This window comes from Micromys minutus (genome assembly GCF_963924665.1).
Source record: "Micromys minutus genome assembly, chromosome: 28".
Taxonomy (NCBI): domain Eukaryota; kingdom Metazoa; phylum Chordata; class Mammalia; order Rodentia; family Muridae; genus Micromys; species Micromys minutus.
In genome coordinates this window covers 17,912,617-17,936,554 of record NC_137963.1, presented here as the reverse complement: position 1 = coordinate 17,936,554, position 23,938 = coordinate 17,912,617, and the positions used below count along the sequence as shown (strand labels likewise).

The 23,938-nt window shown below is 45.8% G+C and overlaps 1 protein-coding gene across 1 annotated transcript; it reads left to right on the top strand.

The window, feature by feature from the left end:
• The first annotated feature begins 1,225 nt into the window (after positions 1 to 1,225).
• DNAJC25 (DnaJ heat shock protein family (Hsp40) member C25) lies at positions 1,226 to 22,961 on the top strand. Its single transcript, XM_080940123.1, has 4 exons — positions 1,226 to 1,605; positions 15,685 to 15,837; positions 17,944 to 18,414; positions 20,500 to 22,961. The coding sequence occupies exons 1-4, from the start codon at positions 1,279 to 1,281 to the stop codon at positions 20,620 to 20,622; spliced, it is 1,074 nt and encodes a 357-aa protein (XP_080796249.1). The 5' UTR covers positions 1,226 to 1,278; the 3' UTR covers positions 20,623 to 22,961.
• Positions 22,962 to 23,938: the final 977 nt, after the last annotated feature.

Genomic DNA, 23,938 nt, shown 5'->3' with positions numbered 1-23,938 from the left:
AAAGAGGAGAGGAAGGGGGGAGAAACTTTGGCAGTGAGGTTGTTGACAATTTGCATTCTCCTTGGAATTCAGTACAGGGAGGGGTAGGGGAGCTGTTCCTAAAGCAGTCATTTTTGTTTTGTCTTAACTCAGCTTGGTCAGTATAGCCTGACCTGTCCACTAAAGCTTTGTTTTTACATTTTCAGAACCTTGTTTATGTATTTCCATACTTTGAGGGCTTTTGTCCTTGTTTCTCAGAATTGGGTGATCAGAGCATGAGCTAACTATGACATGTGTCAGGACCCTATCTAGGGCTTTCTAGAGGGCAGGTGGCTATCGGTCAGTATATTCTGTGGTTTTTCTGAGAATTACTCTGGGCCACTGTTTTTGTCAGGCACAGGCAGGATCTCATAGCCTTGGGATGACTGGAAGGTCTTTGAGTGTGACTTTAACCATTCCTGTGTCTTTAGGGTCTTACATTCTAAAAATGGGGTGTTTTGGAAAAGTCTCAGAGCCCCTAAAAACTTTGTCTTCTACATCATTGTATTCCCTAGATGGCTACGCCCAAACAAACCCTTCCTCTTTTAAGTTGCTGCTTGCAGGTATTTGATCACAGCAACAAATAATTTATACATTTAGAAACTATTGTTTATCTGAAATTCAAACTTAGTGGAGCATCTCCCCTCCCCACCTCATTTCCCTGGAGGCATTTGCAAGACCTAAGCTGTATTTTGATAGTCACGATTAGGGAGAATGGTGTTACGGACACTTTTGTGGACTGAACGGGGATGCTACAAAGCGTTTTGCATCCTCCAGGCAAATAATTGTTTGCTCTAAAATATAAATAAGCAGAGACACAGGGAGACTTTCAGGGTTCCTGGGAGAGAGGCGGTGCAATTGTCCAAATTCATCTTCAGTTTGGGTTAGAGGGAAGATGGTGTCCAGGCCTGGAGACGGGATGCCAGAGCCCAGAATTTCTAAGCAGCGGATAAAGTCGCAAGGTCGAGAAGGTGGCGTGTGGTCATTCTTGCGTGTGGACTGTACGGCTAGGAGAGCCTCCGACTCTCAGACACCCATCTCCGCCTCAGAACAGATCCCTGAGCCACACAGGAAGCCGCCCGAGGCTACGGTGTCCTTCTCCCCTAGCAACGCGCGGACGCGGAAGTGGCTGCAGCGCCCCGCCCCCTGCGCCTGCGCACAGGCGCGGCCTGCTGACGTGGACCGGGCCGCGGGGCCGAGCCCGGCGCCGAGAAGAGCTGCGGCGGCCGCTGTGCTGGCAGAGCGGCGAGCGAGGCGGGGATGGCGGCGCGGCTCGCTTCGCTCGGGGGCCCCGGGGCTGCCGGCCAGCGCCCATGGCTGCTGCTGGCGCCGCTGCTGCTGGCCCCGCTGCTGGCGCGGCCCGCCGAGGCCCTGGTGGAAGGGCTGTACTGCGGCACCCGCGACTGCTACGAGGTGCTGGGCGTGAGCCGCTCGGCCAGCAAGGCGGAGATCGCGCGGGCCTACCGGCAGCTGGCCCGGCGCTACCACCCCGATCGCTACCGGCCCGAGCCCGGGGACGGCCCCGGGAGCGCGCCGCCGAGCGCCGAGGCTTTCCTGCTAGTGGCGACCGCCTACGAGACGCTCAAGGTGAGGCTCGCGGGCGCAGTTGGGTGGCCGGGGATTTGGGTCTCCCAGCTGGGTGATCAGGTCCTCTGTGACCCCAGCACACCGCCGCTGCCTGGACCTTTTGGACGTCCACGTTTCCCACGTGGCTATGAGAAAGAGCCACCTCGGCCCATTAACCAGCATGGCCACTTCCTCGTGGACACTTCTGGAGGACAGCCAGTTCTCTTTTTGGACAGTTGTTATGCAAAGCCCTGCACTTATTTTTGGTGTTAAAGCATCCTGATAATTTGAGGTGCATGCTCGGGAAACGGTGGTTGTCGGTGGATCTGGGATAGGACAGAAAGGTCTGAAATACTGAATATTAACCGATCGTGCCAACTTGACAGTGCAGAAGCTTTCAGTCCGAAGATTGGACTATGACTTTTGGCTCTGACATCCCCCAAGTGACCTTGGATAGTTGTTTCTTAATATCCATTTAATGACTTGGGGGCAGAAGATTGAGAATTATTAGTAGGAAACAAATTTTTGGACGTGTTTAATGATTTGACAGAGGTTTTATTGCGTGCAGTGATGTAGGGAGATTTCACCTGGCACCATTTTCTTTGATTACTGCAGTATATGTAAGAAATCACCTGTTATAAGTCACGCTTGACGGAGGTATTTCTGTTTCAAGAGCCCCATCAGGAGACTGCAGGGGCACCTAGGCGTGTTCCCATCACAGCTGTGTTTTTTTTTTTTTTTGGTGGTTGTTGTTTTCCTGCTTCCCTTAGTAACTATTTTGGATATCTGTATTATCGTTAACGGTGGATTAATCCTCCGGATTAGATTAGCTTTACAAGAGTTGAAAATTCCGAGTCAAATTCCTTTTCTTTCAGGCTTAGAGCAGTTTGACACTTGGAGTGTGCCTCACACACTAAATTCTCACCTGCCAGTGATAGTACAGAGTTTATTGGCACTCCACTGAGGTATGGGGGAGCTTTTAGAAAAGGGCTGAACTTAGAGGGCTTAGTTCCCATAAGAGGAAAGAGAGAACAGGATTCAGAAAAAACAGAAAGAACTTGCTCCATCCGGAGTAGCCCAGCGCATGAACCCCGAACTGTTTGCTGAGGAATGTGTGGTACTGTGCTGCTGACATTCAAAAGGCCTCGAGGCGCACTAGGAGCTTTGCAGAGCTTCCAGGACGGAGGGGAGCACTAGCAACTGTTGCCTTCTCCTAGGTTTTGTGAGGCAGGAGATGGGTGGGTAGGTTTGGCGTGGGAATGGTGAGCCTGCTCTTAAAAACGTTGAGAACAAGTGCCCGGACCAAAGTGTAGTGACAGCAGGTGACAGTCTCAACGGAAGGACTCCTAGGGCTCAAAATAGTTTTGCTAATTTCTTGGAGACACTGTTTCCAAGGCCTAATCTGATTGTTCTGGGTGGTTGCTTCTAAGGGCTTCTACCCTGAAGTCTAGAACTGATTTCTTAGCAAATAAAAAGCTAGGTAAAACAGTGTGTCCACTCAAGAACAAGGGGCTTGTGGGCAGTTTTAAAGTTAGTGTTTTGTCGGCCCGGTGGTGCTCTCCTTTAATCCCTAGCACTTGGGAGCCAGAGGCAGGTGGATCTCAGTTTGAGGCCAGCCTGGTCTACAAAGCAAGTTCCTGGATAGCTGGGCCACAGAGAGAAGCCTCGTCTCCAAATAAACAAACAAATAAATAAATACTACCCCCACCAACCCATCCCACCCAAAACCAGACAAACTAGAACACCTAGAGAAAGTAACATTTTTCTTGACTCTGACCAGGTGTTTGTAGTAGCTCCAAACACATCCTCGCAGGGAGGTAGAAAACGCATTGGCGCTTGTGGAGCAAGGTCCTGGGGGGTGTTCTCCCTCCAGCTCACAAGCTGCACTTCCCACAAGATGCAGCAGAACTCTGACAATTCCTATTTAGAACTGAGATATGAACGTAGCTTCAGCCTCTCAATGGAGCACGGCAGGACCTGCTCTGCTGGTTACGCCGCCTTCACCTGCACAAGAGCTCCAAAAGCCAGGGCGTGGAAGACAATAGGTTCCCCAACGTATGTTTCTGTCATAACGGAGAACTGAGTTCCCTGAGAATACCATTTCTGAGTAAGGCCGAGGTTTAAGAAAGATGCTGTCCAGTTTGGAGGAGCGGCTCATCTCCCTGTTACCCCACTGAGGCGATACAGACATAGTCAGTGCTGTTTGTGTCATGTCCTTAGTGTGGGACAAGGATGTGTGGGGGTAAGAAATCTAGACGGGCTCTGCTAGGAACTGGCCAGCTAGACTGGTGGGAACTGGTCAGGTAGACTAGTGGGAACTGGCCAGGTAGACTGGTGGGAACTGGTCAAGTAGACTGGTGGGAACTGGTCAGGTAGACTGGTGGGAACTGGCCAGGTAGACTGGTGGGAACTGGTCAAGTAGACTGGTGGGAACTGGTCAGGTAGACTGGTGGGGACTGGTCAGGTAGACTGGTGGGAACTGGCCAGGTAGACTGGTGGGAACTGGTCAAGTAGACTGGTGGGAACTGGTCAGGTAGACTGGTGGGAACTGGTCAGGTAGACTGGTAGGAACTAGTCAGGTAGACTGGTGGGAACTAGTCAGGTAGACTGGTGGGAACTGATCAGGTAGACTGGTGGGGACTGACCAGGTAGACTGGTGGGGACTGGTCAGGTAGACTGGTAGGACTGGTCAGGTAGACTGGTGGGAACTGGCCAGGTAGACTGGTGGGAACTGGTCAGGTAGACTGGTGGGAACTGGCCAGGTAGACTGGTGGGAACTGGTCAGGTAGACTGGTGGGAACTGGTCAGGTAGACTGGTGGGAACTGATCAGGTAGACTGGTGGGGACTGACCAGGTAGACTGGTGGGGACTGGTCAGGTAGACTGGTAGGACTGGTCAGGTAGACTGGTGGGAACTGGCCAGGTAGACTGGTGGGAACTGGTCAGGTAGACTGGTGGGAACTGGCCAGGTAGACTGGTGGGAACTGGTCAGGTAGACTGGTGGGAACTGGTCAGGTAGACTGGTGGGGACTGGTCAGGTAGACTGGTGGGAACTGACCAGGTAGACTGGTGGGGACTGGTCAGGTAGACTGGTGGGGAGACAGTTCCAGACGCTCTGGGTTCTAGGATAGAAAATGGCACACAGAAGCCTGTCCCTAATTGTTGAGCGTAGGTGCATCTGCGCCATGGGAACTGCATCTGTGTTAAGATGTCAGTGAACTTGTGATTCTGGGGTTCTTTGTTCATGTAAATGCCCCTTTGAAAAAGCAGGGTGAGCTTTGGTTTTTTTTCCTACTATATTTTTGCATTAAAAATCAGTACAGCGGCGGGATTTAAGTACAGTTAATGAGACAATCGGGTAAGACACTTGGTCATTACTGATTTATCAGCAGACGAGCCCGCCTGTGCGTGAGGAGACTGAGGAAAACCCAGAGGAGGGGTGGGTGATGGGGGCAGAGGTCGTGTGCAGAGGCTACGGCAAGATTCTGCTCGGTTCCTGGTAGCAAGTCCTTTGCAGTTCTGGGTCACAGTGTGACTCCGGACAGTTGTGACCTCATGTGCTGTATGAATGAAGCTAATGCAAGCTGGTCTCGTGCTTTTGGAAGTAAGTGGACCCGCTCAGTTAGGGCCGAGTCTGCTGAGGTGGAACACTGGCCGAGTGCCCTGCTGTGATTATAGCACTTATCACACTGGGTGTAAATTTAAGGAGCCCTCTCTTGCACCAAACGTGCCCATAGGACCTAGCACAATGTCTGGCACATCAGATAGTGAATATTAATTAGGCTCTCCTGTGGAAGGAGTTTGGATAGGGTGTGCTTACGTGCAGCCTGCTTTGCTGTTTCGCTCAAACTGATTGTAGAACGGTACAAATAGTATGGACCGGACAGCTGCGAGTGAAGCTTCCGGCATGAGAGGAAACCCGTGCTTTCTACTTTGAATGTTTCTAGGGCTTTAAAACGAGAGGAAGGATAACTGAGTGTGGGTAAAAACTGGATGGAAACCAGGAACTAGCACAGAGTAAGCAGACGTAGGAGCAGCTAGAAGAGATTGAGTTAGAGCAGTGGTGATCGGTGAGCAGTGAACAGTAGCTCTGAGGACGTCCCAAGTGTCACAAGAACACAGGAAAGGTCACAGGAGTGTTGCTGGCGTGGAGGTTGTCAGATAAGTTAGAGGCGTGTAAAGAGATTATTAGACCTGCCTTTGCAAGAACAGTGCCTGTTTTTGTTTTTACCTGTGACCGAGGCGGCAGAGCTCCTAGCACTTACAGAGTTTGACGGCAGGATTTTGTGCTCCCTGCCCTGTGCGATGACTTACTTATGACTCCGTCCTATCCTGAGCTGACAAGGTGCTGGGGAAGAGACGGGGCAGTGGAAGGTACAGCTCTCTCCCTGTTTCTTTGTTTTGTTTTCACACCAAGAGCTGAATTTTGTATATGCCAGACGGGCACTCTGCAGTTGAGCTGGATACCCAGAACCTTTTCTTTCTGTTTTCCAGATAAGGTCTCACTGTTTTATTGATCTATCCTGGAACTTTGTGCAGACCAGAATGGCCTTGAACTCACCGAGACTCTGCTTTCTGATTAAAGGCTGAGCCACATGTAAAAACAGTCTGGACTGTTTATTTACATGTTCGTTTATTTATTTAGATTTGGTTTGGAGTCACGGTTTTATATAGCCTAGGCTGGCTAGCCTCAAACGCTCTTTGTAGCTGAGAGTGACCTTGAACTCCTTATCCTTTTGGCTAGGCCTCCCTCCAGTTGGTTTTCCAGGCTGTTCCATGACACACACCCATCTCTGTTTTTCCATTTTAATTTTTAAAAAAAGGTTAATTTTGATGCAATAGTCTTCTAAGTTACTCAGGCTGGCCTTGAACTCACTGCACAGCAGACAGATCTTTCTTAGTCTTCCAAGTAGCTGAGATTATAGATTTGAGGTTCCAGGGCGAGCTCGACTTTAAGCTTTTATTGAGAATAGGGAGACAGGTACTCACTGTGGTCATACTGTACTTAAGTCATATACCACGGTTCATATTTCAGTATGAGAAGGAAGCAATTATTCTCGGGGGATTAGAGACAAACAAGTGTACCCTTTTAGCTCGATCTAAAGAACGTCACCACGGTTGACAGTGGAAAACTTGGGTAACAGAGTGTAAAGTGTTCAAGGTTCTAGGAGTGAGGTACTTTTTCCCCCAGAGACTGTTCTAGAGAAAGTTGACTACACTTTTTAACATTTCAAATCTTTACAGTCAGAAGATTTTTTTTAAGTTAATTTTTCATTTGTATAAGTACACCGTAGCTGTCTTCAGACACACCAGAAGAGGGCATCAGATCCTATTTCAGATGGTTGTGAGCCACCATGTGGTTGCTGGGAATTGAACTCGGGACCTCTGGAAGATCAGTCAGTGCTCTTAACTGCTGAGCTCTGTCTCCATCCCCAGTCATGAAGATTTTAATCAGTGATTCTTGGGATTTGGTATAACCAGCTGTCTGTGCCCATGGGTTCTTCATTCAGGGATTCAGCCAAACTTAGATGCATAATATCTGGAGGGGTGGTGAAATGTCTGTCTGGGGTTTGGGCTGCAGCTCAGTTGGTAGACAACCTGCATGTACACCTGCATGAGGCCCTTGGCTTTGATCTCTAACACAGTAAAAACCTGGGAAGTTAAGAGACAGGAAGGTCAGCAGTTCAAGGTCATCCTTGATTACACAAGAACTTTCAGGCTAGCCTGGGCTGCCTGAGACCCTGCCTCAAAATAAATGTTTGCACTGTACACTTTTCCTTTGTTTTCTAGACAGTACAGCTCTTCCACCCTTTAATACGGTTCTTCATTTTGTGGTCACCCCAACCAGAAAATAATTTCTTTGCTACTTCATAACTGAAATGTTGCTACTGTTAAGTATTGTGATGTAAATATCTGACACGTGTCTGATGTGTGACCCCAGCAGAGTCCAGACCCACCGGTGAGCATCACTGCTGTAGATCGTAGACTGAAGGTGGTTTTAATTTCCCATGTCTGCATAAGTACCAGCAACACTCTAGAGACTGTGAGGCCCTGCCTGCGGTTAGCCGCAAGGTGTGATGTGGTTGGTGAATTCCTGCAGGTTCAGAAAGGCGAGATAGCATTATGCTACGTTTACTTTCAGTTCTGAAACCACAACAGAACTTCTCTTACTGATCCCTTAATTCAGGTTGCTATTGCCCACTGTGTCAGATCTGTGTACCATATGCTTAGTTCTGTGATTATCTGTGTGTGATGTTGTCAGCAGCTAATCAAAACACTTGATCAACCCCAAATTCCTAATGTGGTATAGTTCTAGTCAAGAGCTGACGAGTTGACAGACTAACTGCAGTTGCTCAGGCTGAACCCAGGACCTCATGTGTACTAGGCAAGCATTCCACTACTGGTCTCTGTTCCCAGCCCCAGCAGTTGGCATTTCAACAGAGCTCATGCAGATTTATCATGAGGAAGTTCTGGGATCAAGGAAGAGTGCCAAGACCTATACTGAATTTTTTGTAAACGTCTTTTCCTAGATCTATTTCTAGATTCTACCTTCTAGACCTGTAGACTATCCATGGGAGGAAAATGCTTCAGAAGACTTAGACTCGGCTTAGGCTTAGATGGTGAATGGCCTACTCCCCTCTCCCCACTTTGAAATAGTCATTGCATAGCTGAAGAGGATGGCCTTGAACTTCTTTCTGAGCCTGTTTCTCCTTACTGTCTGTTGTCGTCGTTTTGTGTGTGTGTGTGTGTGTGTGTGTGTGTGTGTGTGTGTAGTGTCTGGTTTGCTCTTTCCCCACTGAGAGCCATCTCCTCAGGTGCTAGGGAATCAAGCCTTGTGTTTTGAGCATTCTTGATATTTTGAGTAGTTACAGCAGGTTTTAAGATAAATAACACAATATTCCACTTATTTCCGAGAGCAGCTCCCAGGGAAGTTCGGAGATGTGTTAGGGACCACCAACCTGCAGGCGCAGGCAGACATTGCTCACTGGGATCAAGGGGCTGGGTTAACTGCCCGGCTTCACTGTAGCTACTGCACAGGGCTCTCATCTTCTGCTCCTTGGCTCATGGCTTTTGTTGTCGGGGAAACTATTCTCCAGGAGTTGAGCATCAGTTTGTATCTTTGTGTGTTAATGGAATTAGAAAATATTTACAGCAGAGGCTGGCTTAGTCCTTAGCTCCTATATTTTGCAATGCTCAATAAATCTATTCCACCTCACTCTACTTTTTTAGAGTCTTGCCAAACCACCCGTGTCTGGCTTCGCCTCCTGTCTTAGTCTTCAGAGTCAGGACGGCTGGGATTGCAGACACCGCTGCACTTGGCTCTTCGTAGCCAGTTTTTATAATCTTTACTTCGTTTTTTCCAATCTGATGTTTTATTATTAATTACCTTTTGGTGCTGCAAATTAAACTAAAGGCTTTGGGCAGGCTAGGCACGGAATTATACACTGACCCATCCTAGTAAATGTTCAAGTACTTTCCATCGTATGCTGAGAGCTTTACTTCTTAGGCTTCTGTCTTTGTGTATTCTTTTCTGTTTTTAAGTCCTTTGGGTTTTGGGGTGTGTGTGCATGTGAACAGGTGCACCAGTAGCAACATGTGGATGTACACGTGTGTTGTGTGTGCACACTTGTCTGAGTGATGTGGAAGCCAAGGGTTGATGTTGATATTAGGTTCCTTCCTTAATCATTTTGCAGTTTTTGTTGTGTTGTGTTGTTTTGTTTTGAGTCTGGGTCTCTGTGTGATCCTGGCTGTCCTGGAACTCGCTGTGTAGACCAGGCTGGTCTTGAACTCACAGAGATCTACTTTTGCTTCCTGAGTGGTGGGATTAAAGGAGTCTGCCACCACCACCTGGTACACTCTTTAGGTCTCTTACTGACTGCAGCAAGTTATTTAAGAGAGTTAGTCTAGCGAGCTTGCTGGCTCGTTCCTCCCTTGTTTCCACACCCAGAGCATCAGGAGAAGCCCCGCATGCCCACACCTTCTGTGTTCTGTGGTTGTGGTGCGCATCCCCCTGGCCCTGGAGCTCCTCTGAGGAGACTCAGCTACATTGCTGACTGACTTGTAAGCTGTTGGCTCCACCCCTGCCTGTTTTGCCAGCTTGGCTTTTCAGCAGCATCTTATCTGAGCACAGGTGGTTTTGCTATCTTTAAGACTAACTTTAAAAGAGAATGATGCATTTCACACGGGTTCATTTTAAGTCTGATAGAGATTGCTGATGTGCTGATAAGGTAGTAATCAGTTGCGGGATACCATTTTCCTTACTGAGAACACAAATATTAGCATTATCACCAGGTTTTCACCAGTTACTTCTATCTAGACATTTAAAGGAGGTTATTCTCAGGCAAACCATATCTCTGCAAAGTAGTAAATGACCAATCCTGGAGGCTCCAGAGAGTACAAGTACACCCAGTCATTTCCCCTCCATTTCCCCTACTCTCCAGACTTGCTTTCTAGTCCTTCATTCTTATACGGGTCACATATTACATCTAATTAAAAACTTCAATATCATGTTCGGTATCTCCTTTGATTTTTTTTTTTTTTTTTTTTTTTTTTTTTTTTCTGGTTTGTTTTGGTTGGACTTTTTTTTTTTTTTTTTTTTTTTTTTTTTTTTTAAGACAGGTTCTCTCTGAACAGCCCTGCTGTCCTGGAACTCAGTGTGTAGTCCAGGCTGGCCTCAAGCTCACAGAGATCCACCTGCCTCAGCCTCCTGAGTGCTGGGATTAAAGTGTGTGCTACTATACTGGGCTCCTTTGATTGTTGTATATTCTGTTTAATCACCAAAGCTATTCCTTATCGATCTTTTTTTCTTGTTGTTGCTTTTTTTTTTCCAGAATAATACAGCAGAAATGTCCTGAAAATAAACAATTATTCTTCATGCAGTGTCCTCATCCTTTGAAGCATTTCGCTTTTGAACATCACAGACAATAACTAACTAGTCGTACTTTCTGCTTCTTTGCTACTGCTTCCTAAATATCTTATTACTTAATCTGGGTCTGTCTGCTGTTCAGAGGCACAGTACTCTGAAGCTCTTGCTTCTGATCTTGCAGTAGGTTCCAACACTTCTTACCCACATGTTAAAAAAATTTTTTTTTAATTTTATGTGAGTCCACTGTTGCTGTCTTCAGACACTCCAGAAGAGGGCATCAGATCTCATTAGAGATGGTTGTGAGCCACCATGTGGGTGCTGGGAATTGAACTCAGGACTCCTAGAAGAGCAGTTGGTGCTCTTAACCACTGAGCCATCTCACCAGCCCCTTACCCACTTTTAAGACCCAGTTCCACCTCACTTCATTGATTCTGTGAACCTCATTTTCTCTGGACTGGAGGAGAATTCCTCAGTCCTTTGTTTGGTAGCCCTTGAAAAAAGAGGGTCCCTGAGGCTAAGGCTGTGGCTTGCTGGTGTCTTCATTCCCTGTGATTAGCTCAGGGCTGATCCCTTGTGTTCTGATTTTCTGAGGAGGAAGATTAGAAGCTCAGGTGGAGTACACTGGTACCATTAGCGAAGCACAGACTTGTTTGAGCTTGTTGAATTGTAGTTGTTTGTTACATTTGGATCATGGTTTCTGTAGAGACATTAGAATGAGAAGACAGCTAAGATAGTTGCACTTGTGACTGACTAGGGGCAGGGAACAGGAAAGAAAACACAGCTAATAGCAGTCAATTTTTCTACTCCTTAGCAGGATGTAATAACCTGGAAAAAGATGTAAGGGAACGAGTTTTATTTTTGAAGCATCATCATGTGCTTGTGTGTGTGTGTGTGTGTGTGTGTGTGTGTGAGAGAGAGAGAGAGGAGAGAGAGAGAGGGGAGAGAGAGAGAACACATGGATGTGTGCCGTGTTAATAAGATTAATATGTATTTTTAAGAATGAACAAAATATAACTACATTTTCATATGTTCTTGATTCCTGGCCTTTACCATCAGAAAATGCTTTCCCTGTTCTGTATAATAGAACATTCTGATGTAAAACTGTGTGCAGTATCTTACATTGCAATTCATGTTTATTAAAGGTAAACGGTGCATACCTTATGTGAGCCATGGATGCGCTGGTTTTCTCCGGGGCGGGGGCGGTGTCTTTCGTGAGAGGAGGAAGGCTCGCTGCTGCTTTGCTTGTGGGTTTCCTGTGCTCACTTTTGATCTAGATATTGGTGGTTTGTTCCAGTCCTCCTGCATTTGCCCAAGAGGATTGGGGATGGACGGACAGCAGCAGAAGCACCACTTGCCTCTGTAGACATTAGAACAAGGAGTGTGTTGCCTGCTTGTCGAGGCTCAGGACAGGAAGAAACGAGTATAAAGGTTTTGATTTTGGAAAGAAGTTGGAATCTCCTGACCCTGGGACCTTAAGATGCACACTATTGCTGAAAGAAAAAGTACTACCTTATTGAAAGGTAAGACATTAAACTGTTCCACGTGTTTTAGCCACAGTAGCGTTTTTTCATAAGCGGTAAAGCCAAGCAGTCTTTCTGTCAGGCTGACATTGTGCGATGTAACACCCATCCAGCCTCGCTGCTGAGCTGCAGACCTGTGCGGTGGGAGAGAGATGCAAGGGGAGAACTTAAACCACCATACTCAGTTTGGAGATGACACACTGACTGCCAGGCACTGAGCTAGGCCCTGGGCCTGTAGAGAGGAATGAGCCACCCTACTTACCTCCTAAGAAATTCTCCTCCAAGGCTGAGAAAACCCCCAATGACTACAGTGTGATAAGTGCTATAATAATTAGGTACTCGCTGTGAGTGTTCCGGGGTAAGGGAGTGTAGCTCAGCGGTAGGACACTTGCCTAGCATGCTGGAGGGCCTGGGCTTAGTCATCTTCACAAAAAGCTGTTTGAGGCAGCACCATTCATGACTTTTAGTAGCTCGTAAGGTTAAAAAAGAAATAGGCTTTAACCGAGAGTGTTAAATGTTCAGAGACAAGGGAAAGCACATGGCATTGGACGAGACACCAAAGCAGAGACTGCTGTGTGTCTGCTGCGGCAGGAACTGGGCAGGCAGGCTTGGGCTGCTGTGGAGCCTTGTTGCATGCAAGGACGTTTAAATCTGACCATGGGGAGCGTTCATATGCAAAGCTAGGAACTTGCTTTCTAAGACGGTTTATGGGGAAAGCGGTCTCTAATAATGTACCATAGTTCTCTAGTATGGCCCCTAAAGAAGGATACGCCTTGCCTGTCTTTGCCTACTTGTTCTTGGTAGCTGCGTGTCTTAAACTTCGTAGTTTACTGAAAGATTGGGTTTTTACCTCTTTCTGTTGAGAGGACTTTGTACCAACTTGCAATTATTTTTAAAAATTGCATGAATGCTTTCGCTCGAAGATCATTTTTGTTTCGTAGAAGAACAGAAAGGTTCTACAGGGAGAGTTAAGTAGAATGGGAAAATGAGACAGCACAGAGGTGGCGGCCGGCGTTTTCCTCTCTGGAAACCAGAACGGGCACACGCAGTTCTGATGCCCCTTAGAAAAAGAAACCATCCTAAGAGAAGTTTGGTTTGGCGCTGTGACCTTTCGTAGTGTTGTGTAGTGTCAGGACTTAGGAAGCTCGGAATAGACCTGGGTTCTTTGCGGAGAGGTGGATACTGGGTAAGTGTGGAGTCGCTGCTGGAGTTTTAGCCACCACGCTCTCTGAGGAGTCCAGTACCTGAAGTCATAAGAAGATGGTGACCGTGGGGAAGGTCTGGATGTAAGGCTTCATTCAGCAGGAGCAGCATCTGTGTTCCATGGACCGTGATGCACTTAGAGCCGGGGAGAAAAGAGTGAAGAGTCACACACGTTGGTATCCATATACCGGTTTAAAGACCTTTCTGTGTGCTTCAACTAGGAGTGCAACACATCAGCTAGACAGAGGCCTCAGAGATCTGGCAGAGGGTGGCCAATCTGATTTCAGTGTGGCATTTAGTTTCAAAATTACAAGCAATACAGTTGGAGCACAAAGAATCTTGCTTGAATATAGTTCATAAACTATCTGTCAAGATTGGAAGCTTGGGTTGAAATCAAGTTTCAGGTCTAATGAGGACATTTCTATAAAACTAGCAACCAGAACCAAAAACATGGTGGGAAAAGAGGGAGATTCTAAAAGGGTATCTTCAGTTATCAAGTGAGACACTTGAAGAGATGTGGGCTCCAGTGCTCAGAGCTGCCGGTGTGACCTCTGAGGAGGTGGCCCCTCAGGTGAGGCTCTGGACTCCGGTGCTGGCTTGGCAAGGAGCAGGTGCATCGATGGCCGAGACTGTCATGAGAAAACCCTTTTGACACAGTGGTGTCCGTACGTGAGTTTTAAGACCGGGTCAGCCCGAGCCCACTCCTGCTTATATGAAACAAACAGTTCACATGTGGTGTGCAGTGTTTAACAGTACCCGTGACTGCTCAATGCTAGCGTTCCTATGCTAGTGAAAAGTATGATAAATGTGGGACAGCTTTTATTGAGCACTCTTACTAAAGTTCTGAGGTATTTTTTTAAGATTTATTTTGATTTATTTAATATACATGAATGCTCTATCTGCGGGCCAGGAGAGGGCATCAGATCCCACTACAGATGTTGTGAGTCACCATGTGGGTGCTGGGAATTGCACTCAGGACCTCAGGAAGAGCAGGCAGTGGCTCTAACCACCGAGCCATCTCCCCAGCCCCAGGTTCAGAGTTTTTAATAGAAAGTAACACATGATAATTTTAGTAAACACAGGGAAGGTTTTATCATTAGCCAGCTTGTTATTTTAATTATAAGAAGACAGACATTGCAGGACTCAAGAGGAAGCAAGCCCTAAACAGACCCATGGCATCTGGCCACAGTGACAAGGCACTAGGTTAAATTTTGAAGAGTCTGTTGCTCAGAAGGCATGGCTCGAGGGATGAACAGGTTAGCTAGAAGGGCACCTCTTAGGTTATTATTGTTAGGTGTGCAGTGGTTTCTACTGCACTTCATACAAAAAACAAAGACTTTTACTTTTTGTAAAATGGGAAAAGTTGAAAATTAGGTTTTTTTTTGAGACAAAACTGAATCTTAGATGCTCAATAAAATGTTTATCTGTTAGATATTGACTACATAAGAAAATAAAAGATACTTTTAAGAAGTGTTTACTGTGATGGGAGATGCTGAGGGAGTTACAGTGTTTGCCCTGTGTGAGGGCCCGAGTTAAGATCCCCAGAGCCCACGGAGGCAGGGTGTGGGTGGTACTGTGCGTCTGTAAACCCAGGCGTCTGCAGCGAGGCGGAAGGGAGAGACGGAAGAATCCCTGCAAACATGCAGGTCATCTTGCTTAATGTACACGGCAGCAACACGAAGAGTCTGTCTGAAATGAGGTTGGCAAGTAAGGACTGCCACTGGACACTGTCCTGACAGCCACACCTGTGCTGTGGTACTCACATGCCTGTACTCACACACACATGTGTGTGCATGCATACCCACACACATCATAAACAAAACAAAGTACATACATCCCTAAAACATTTCAGAATTCTTTGGACAGAATCTATATGAAGCGGCTGTGTCGCTGTAGGGACACATCTGTAAGGGACAGAGCAGTGCCCTCTGATGGCAGAACAGCCATGGAAGAGATTGGACAGGTAGTATCTCTTTGACAAGGAAAGAATGAAGCTCAGAGAAACTCAAGGTCACAAATCTAGATGTTGACTTTTGTGTTGTCTCAGAGATGTCTCAGTGTTCCTTGAGATGGTTAGGCCCTGACTGGCTTTACCTGCTTTTCTATCTTAGTCATTGCTTTCAGCAGAAAACTTTCTAGACAAAGCTGGAACCTGATTGTGAATATAAATAGGAGATGAGCCATATTTCCTTTCTGTGGTGTATGAGTAAGTGTCAGAATGCCCTTAAGTTACAGGAACTTTGTATTGTACTATAGCATTAGCTGAAGGTTAGCTGTTGTCAGAGTGTTGGTTTTTCCAAGAATACTAATTATTCTAAAGAATTTGGGGAATGTTTTTATTCTGTCTGTATACCTCACATAAGGTTAGTATACATGCCTCTGAGAGTATTGGGAAGCTTTTCGATTTGATATTTTATTTATATCTTTCATGATGATGAAATTCAAAGTTAACAGGTTGCAAACTGAGGCTGTTGATGAGCTGTCGTATGAAACAGAGTGCCTCCCTTTACAGGACGAAGACACTCGGAGGGACTATGACTACATGCTGGATCACCCCGAGGAGTACTACAGCCATTACTACCACTACTACAGCAGGCGCCTAGCCCCGAAAGTGGATGTCAGGGTGGTGATCCTGGTCAGCGTGTGCGCCATCTCAATGTTTCAGGTATGTATTCATGCACACATATAGTTCTGTGTATAAATACACTTTTGTTGCCTGGTGCCATTAAATCTGTATTATAAATATAACTTGTAAATTGTTTTCCAGCTAAGATTCATTTCCTTACTCATTTTTTTACTCACTCGTTACTTATTGAAAAATACCCATTTATTCTAACACCCAGTACTAATAGGATTTTTTCATTGTATGTATTCATTATGCACGGTGCTGTATTATGTGATGGGTCTTTTCATACAAATATGTGTGAGCACACCCTCTCCCAGACCCTTAGCAGGGGAGCCCTTGTCACCAGGAAGTCTAAGTTACTAGTGATGACTAGCCTACCAGTTGTTTTCCTATTGCTGTGATCAGCTGTCATGACAGAGAAGAAAGAGTGGCCTACAGTTCCGGGGGAGTCAGTCCATCAGTGAGGAAGGCATGGGAGCAGATGGACTGAGGAGGAAGCGGAGCCCTCCCCCAGGCTTGTGCCTCCTCTGGACAAGCTCCACATTCTCCATGTTTCAGACCCTCCCAAACGGTGCCATCGAACACTTGGAGTTACAGGGACTTTATTCAGAGGGACTTCCATTCACAGCACCTCAAATATTGCATAGCTACCAAAAGAAAAAAAAAAAAAAAAAACAAGCCAGACAAACAAAAACATTTTTTCTCTTCTCCCTGCTGAGAGTATTTGGCTACCACATAACAGCCAGATCATATCATACACTTTTATAGGACTCCAGTGATCTCTCATGAACTGCTCAGATTCAAAGAGATACACGCAGTCTTTGTGTGGTTTGAAACTAGCACAGGAGTTCAGCCTGGAGCGATGTCTTCCCTGTCATTAAACCAGCCTGCTATGTGCTCGTCTGGAGGAAAAGAGCTCATCGGCAAGGTTGAGCATGACTTTTAATTTTAAAAAAGCTTTATTTTTATTTTATGTGTATCTGTGTTTGCCTGCACGTATGCAGGTGTGTGACCACTGCTGTGTCTAGTGTCTTTGGAGGCCAGAAGAGGGTGTCATATTTCCCGCACTGGAGTTCCAGGTGGTTGTGTGAATCTGCCTCAGTTCCTGAATAATGACATGAAGACTTATTAATTATTAACGTCTAGGTTTACTCTCTAACTAGCTCCTAGCTCAGTTAACCCATTTATACCACTGTATGTCTGCCACACAGCTGTTCCCCCTCCTCAGTTTCATACGTCCAACTTTCTCTGAGTGTGGGTGTTGAATCTTCCGGTTCTTCTCCCAGCGTTCCAGTCTCCCTCTCCCTCTCCCTCTCCCCCTCCCCCTCCCCCTCCCCCTCCCTCTCCCTCTCTCTCTCTCTCTCTCTCTCTCTCTCTCTCTCTCTCAACTTCCACCTCCTACTTCCTGCCTGTTACTGATAGGCCATCAGCTTTTTATTGACAGGCACTGCTTCCATACAGTACCCAGACACCTCTACAGCTGGAAAAGAAACCAAGGTGCTCTTTGAGGAGATTCCTGTGTTCTTAACCTTTGAGCTTTCTCTGTAGCCCTGGAGATTGCTTCTCTAGGTTAATTCTTAAACATTCAGTTTATATAAGAAAAATTCTTATTAAACACCAAGGTGTGGTATGTTTCAACTTGCCAGCGTTTGTAGCATTGCCCTCCCCTTCTTCCTGCTGTTTCTGGTTGTTACTCCTGTAGGAACGGAAGCATTCGCGTGCGGCGTGAGAGACGGATGAGTAGAATTCAAATATACTTGAGTCTCTGTTTTCCGAATATGGTAAGCATTCCGATGGCTTAGGGAAGTCTAGTTGACGGAGGTCACTCCCTGTGTAATTTAGAACAAATATCTCACTAGCTACTATACAGTTTAATCTTGCTCTGGTAAGCAAAGGGAAGGGAGATGTGCTGCTAATGAAGATCTTCCAGGTCACGCTGTCACTGGTGTTCTGAGACAGGGTTTCACCCTTGCCCTGCTTGGTCTCCAGCTCCTGACCCTCTGCCTCCCGTGCCAAGTGCTGGGTTTCAGCAGTAGTCAGCACGCCTGGCCGAGATCCCGCTTCATTCACAGGGATTTCTGCTGTTGCTTTCTTTTGATGCACATTGCTAATAAAGTGACTTGCTTTCATTTGTTTTCTGTCTAGTATTTCAGTTGGTGGAATAGCTACAATAAAGCAATCAGCTACTTAGCCACAGTGCCCAAGTACCGCATCCAGGCAACAGAAATCGCCAAAGAGCAGGGGCTGCTCAGAAAAGCCAAAGAAAAGGGGAAAAACAAGAAGTCCAAAGAGGAAATCCGGGACGAGGAGGAGAACATTATAAAGAACATTATAAAAAGCAAGATAGACATAAAGGGGGGCTACCAGAAACCTCAAGTTCGGGACCTGCTCCTGTTTCAAGTCCTCCTCGCCCCCGTTCACCTCTGTTCCTACATAGCCTGGTACTGCTGGTGGGTCTACAACTTCAACATCAAAGGCAGGGAGTACGGGGAGGAAGAGAGGCTCTACCTCATCCGGAAGTCCATGAAGATGTCCCAGCCTCAGTTCGACAGCCTGGAGGACCATCAGAAGGAAATGTTCCTCAAGAGGGAGCTTTGGATAAAGGAGAATTATGAGGTGAGCGCCAGCAGCCGCCCTCAGAGGCGGTCTCTTGCACACGCAGCCGCCCTCAGAGGCGGTCTCTTGCACACGCAGCCGCCCTCAGAGGCGGTCTCTTGCACACGCAGCCGCCCTCAGAGGCGGTCTCTTGCACACGCAGCCGCCCTCAGAGGCGGTCTCTTGTACACGCAGCTCATGAACCACTCCAGAGCTCGGGAGTTAAAGATGTGCAGCTTCTTTTTATAGTGAGACAATGGCTATCTAACTTAAGTTTGTTTTTTTTTTTTTTGTTTTTCCTTTTTAAAGCTGTACTTAAAACACTCTAGTCAGCTAATCCTGGTGACAGCTGAGTAGTCTTAACTCTCAGACTGTATGGATGACGTGGGCACGGGTGGCTTTGATGATTTCTGTTCTTTGTGCTGATTAAATTTTTTCTTTCTAAAAAAGAAAACAGAAATAAAAGGAAATTTTGTTAAAATAATTGTTTATTTCAAAATAATCATAGATTCTTCTGAATAGTACTATTACACTTTGGAATGTTATTTCTTTTTTATTTAAATCAACAGTGTAATGCCTTTCAACCTGGGACGTTTTTTATGAAGTGTTCTTTCTCACTGTTAGCAGCTGCAGAAGTTCTTCAGAGGTGTCAGCCATCCAACCACAGTGCTGACAGCCCCGTAATCTCACTGCCCTGTGTTCTGGAGACAGTGATTGGCTAATGTAAGGATATAAACACCGAACGCAGGAGAGACTCTTCAGACATCTAAGATGCTTTTGTAGTCAACTCATTCTGTATGTGATATTCAAAGTAGATTAATAAAAAACATTTTATGTATATGAGTACCCTGTTGCTGTCTTCAGACACACCAGAAGAGGGCATCAGATCCCATTACAGATGGTTGTGAGCCACCATGTGGTTGCTGAGAATTGAACTCAGGACCCCTGGAAGAGCAGTCAGTGCTCCTAACCACTGAGCCACCTCTCCAGCCACCTGGAATAGATTTTTATTGAGAGTAAATTAGTAGGACTTGCCAGATGTTTGCAAGTAAATAACATTCCTGTGTATAAATGATCTAACACGAGGAGGTAATGTACAGTTATTTATCGCTTAGAACTATTGGAGGGAATGGGTAAGCTCTGCGGTCAGGTCCCCACCTCGCAAACCTGACTGCTTCAACTTGCGCTCTAAGAAACCACATGAAAAACTAGATTCTGTGGAGACAGATCCCAGATGCTCATTGGCTGGCCGGCCAACCCCATCTATGAGCTCTGGGCTCGGTGAGAGAGCCTTTTTTAAAAGCTGGAAGTGATGGAGAAAAGACACAGCCATCAGTCTCTGCTCACTCCCATGTGTGCACACCCATATTTATAAGCACACACACAATCACCACCATCCACACATGCACACACAAGCATGGCTTCTTGAAAGGTTTCTGCTTTAAACCATGTCTTTTCAGATTATTGTATTGAGCTGAATTATTATATTATGAGGTTCTATTTGAAAAATAAATTATTTGAAAGCAATTTTAAAGAAATAATGTGGCTATAAAACTGGCTATAAGAAGTTTTCATTTAGCTTTGGTGACTAAAGCTTAAAGAAATACTAGAAATTCTTGATTCTTTATCTATGTGATTTATACAACCTTCTTTGGTAACTTTAAAGGAAAAAATACCTGATCTCTTTGAAAAGTAGATTTGAATTCAATTTGGAGGCAAATGTGTGTGTGTGTGTGTGTGTGTGTGTGTGTGTGTGTGTTCCTACATTCAATTTATTCATTGGTTAGGGAAAAAAGTACTAATTGAAGCCAGGTCCAATTGGTACTTGCCTGTGTATAATCCTAGACATTGGAAGGGCTGAGACAGGATTGTGAGTTCAAAGTTAGTTTGAATTACTCAGCAAGCTCCAGGCCAGCCTGGGCTACATTGCAAGACTCCCATCACAAAAAAGCAAACAGAGAAGTTGTAGCTCTTAGCGTTTGAGTCGGGCTCCAGGAAGCAGGTCAACGCGCTCACCTACATTTCTGCCTGTAAACTAGAGGTGCCATAAAAGCAGTACAGGTTTCCCTGTGTCTCATAGTCATTTGGTGTTGTGTGTGCTCACAGGTCTACAAGCAGGAACAAGAGGAAGAATTAAAGAAAAAACTGGCAAACGACCCTCGGTGGAAGCGCTACCGCAGGTGGATGAAGAACGAAGGGCCGGGACGGTTGACCTTTGTGGATGACTGAGGATGATGGGTGCTCTGCCAAACTCTAATTGTGACATCACTGCGTCCCAGTTATTCGGGAAATGTGCCTGCTGCTCTTGGCAGTGACTCACAAGTACATGATTAAACAGAATAATGTAGAAATTTCAACTTTCCCTTAAAACTTTATACAGAAGACATTTATGATGGTTCAATTTTTATAATCTATTTGTGAATTTTGTTTAAAAAAAGATTTGACATGGGGACTTATTAGTTACCATTTAAAATTTTTATATGTTTAGTTAAATTTGACATGAAATTTATTAGATACCACTTAAAACTTCCGTGTGAAGTGTTTCTTCTTCAAGAGTGTTTCCTTATGTTGTCATAATGCTACGTTTTTCTCCTTTCCTGGTCTCTATTTTTACAAAACAACAAAAAAAATGACAACAGCACTTGATTAGGTTCTTGTGTCTTTCTGGACACAGTTTCTCCAGGAGAGCCATTCAGTACCACATCGTCCTTACTGTAGTCCTTACAGGTTCCAGCACACTCAGCGTATTCTCTAGGAGAGTCTTCTAGAACCTCTGCAGCTCCCAGCCAGTGATTGTAATCTCGATAAGAGCAGAAACTCTCCGGGAGAGTGGGTTACATCATGTCCTTGTGGGATGTTCTCAGTTACAGTCTCCTTATGGACTCAACTGTTTTCTCAAGTATTTCTGCAGAGGGGACCTTGTGAGAAGGTCGTTTATACAGCCATTCTGCTGCCTCTCTCCCTCCCTCCCTCCCTGAATCACCTGTGGTTAAGCTGTAACACACATGAGGGCCTTTACATGCATTTTAGCTAGAACTAAGACAGGCCTGGCTGAGCCGCTCTTGCCCTCTAGGTACAAGTGTATCTTTATGCTGCCTGGTAGGATGTGCAAAGGTATGTACTTTAAAAGATGAGTGTAGCATAGTAGGTGTGCAGGATTTGTTTCTAAGTGAAGTAAATTGGTCCTTTTAGAAGCTCAGCCCAGGGACTGGCTAACTTGGTTGGTAAAGTGCTCTCTTGCAAACAATGGGGACTGACTCTGCCCCCATCCCCACCACCGTCTCATGTAAAATATGCCGGGCAATATGTTAATAGCGGCATACTCAAGCAACCTGTCTCAGAAAACAAGGTTGAGAGCACCTGAAAATGAAGCGAAGCCTGTCCCCTGGCCCCACATGTACCCATACACTTATGTATCTGCGCACACACAGGCACACAAGGCTCAGTCCAGATCACATGTGTGACTCCATCCTTGCCAATTAACCAAAAGACTTAAGGTCAGCTATTTTAATGTGAGCGAATTTCAGTTGCTAATTACAAAAATAGAATTTGACCAAACTCTCAAATTCTATTGCAGCTCTGTGCTTCTGAAATAATACAGAGTTCTGTAAACTTGAGTTGGAAATGTTTGTGTTTTTATTATTCTTTATGGTTGTGGAGAATCATACAGTTAGCACCTGTTGGTCATTATTATCTAAGAACAAACTTATGTCATATAAGGACCAGAAAGCAATACCACTACTAGTGTACCTCAACATTTTCCAAAAGTTTCTGATGGCCTGTACTCTGACAAACATCCTGACAGAGAGCAGAAGAGGGAGGAAAATGATTCTGTGGCTTAGAGTTCCAGGTTACAGGCCACCCTTCTGGTGAAAGGCTGCAACTCAAGCAGCTTGTAGTGTCATACCCACAAGAGCAAGGAGAAAACATGTATCTTTGCCTCTCATGTTGTTCAGCATTTCCTTGCTAGGGAATGGTGCTGCCTGCAGTTGGCTGGGGCTTCCTGCATCACTTAACCATCGAGATGATTCCCCAGACATGCCCACAGGCCAACCTCAATGAGGCTCTGTTCTGTTTGCAGTCATCCGGTTGACTATGAAGACTGACTGCTCACTTCTGTAGGGAGAAGAGAAAGGACGATGCCCATCTGAGGAGGACTCTGTCTTTGGGTACTCTAGTCTGTCTTTTTCATTTCTGTATTGTATTTCTAGAATTGTCCACTGAAGGCTGCTTGTGTGGGAACTTGGGCAGTCATTGCATGAATCAAAGTGAGCTCTTACAGAAAGACGGCGGGTCCCTCCCTCTGTTCACTGCGCTTCAGATGCTCAGGATGAAGGAAAGGCTGGTGCTTGCAGTAATCGCCGCCCTTCACCGCACTCTTCCACCAAACAAGATCTCTTCATTTTAGAGACCCAAGAGGACTCGAGGCCCCCATCCCATCAGTGCAGGGAGGCGGGGTGGGCTATCAGAGCACAACTGTTCATTGCTGCCTGCTTCTCATCGATTCGTGTAAATGACGTCTTCAAAATTACCCTGTGGGTTTTATTCATATAAATGTCTTCCTTACAGCTCTGCTATGTCCTTTCTTCATTGGTGTGTTATCAGTTCTCCAGTTTCATTCAGTTGCATCCGTTCATGGTTCAGTAAGATCAACATAGTAAAAATGGCCGTCCCACTGAAAGCAATCCACAGATTAATGCAGTCCCCATCAAAATCCCCACATAGTCCTTTACAGACCTTGAAAGACGATACTCAGTTTCATATGGAAAAACAACAAACCCAGGATAGCTAACATGATTCTAAACAATAACAGAACCTTTAGAGGTCTCACCATCCCTGATTTCAGGCTCTAGTACAGAGCTACAGTAATAAAAATGGCGTGGTATTGGCATAAAATAGACATTGATCAACAGGCACATTGATCAATGGAATTGAAGACCTAAGCATAAATCCACACCTGTGGACAACTCATTTTTGGTAAAGAAGCCAGAAAGAGACAGTGGGGGTGGGGGAAGACACCTTCAACAAATGGTGCTGGTTTTACTGGATGTCTTAGAAGAAATGTGAATAGGTCCCTATTTATCACCCTGCACAAAACTGAAGTCCAGGTGGATCCAAGACCTCAACATAAAGCCAGATGCACTGAACTGATAGAAGAGAAAATGGAGAATGCATATTCTCACAGACCACTTCCTGGACAGAACACCCATAGCTCAGGCACTAAGGTCAACCATTAATAAATGGCACCTCATGGAACCGAAAACCTTTCATAAGGCGAAGGACATTCGTTGTCAATAGGACAAAGCGGCCACCCACAGACTGGGAAAAGATCCGAGCCATCCCTCCATCTTAAAGAGGACTAATACCCAGACTATATTAAGAACTCAAGAAACCAGACACCAACAAGCCAAAACCAGTTAAAAACTTACACAGCCACTGTGGAAATCAATATGGTGACTCTTCAGAAGACTGGGAACTGAGCTACCTCAAGACACAGTGCCCACTCTTGGGCATACACCCAAAGGATGTCCCATCTTACTACTTG

Coding starts and splice junctions, on each gene's coding strand:
- DNAJC25 (XM_080940123.1), top strand. CDS start 1,279: ATGGCGGCGCGGCTCGCTTCGCTCGGGGGCCCCGGGGCTGCCGGCCAG. Junction 15,838..17,943: donor GCGCCATCTCAATGTTTCAG/GTATGTATTCAT, acceptor TTTTCTGTCTAG/TATTTCAGTTGGTGGAATAG. Junction 18,415..20,499: donor GGATAAAGGAGAATTATGAG/GTGAGCGCCAGC, acceptor GTGTGCTCACAG/GTCTACAAGCAGGAACAAGA.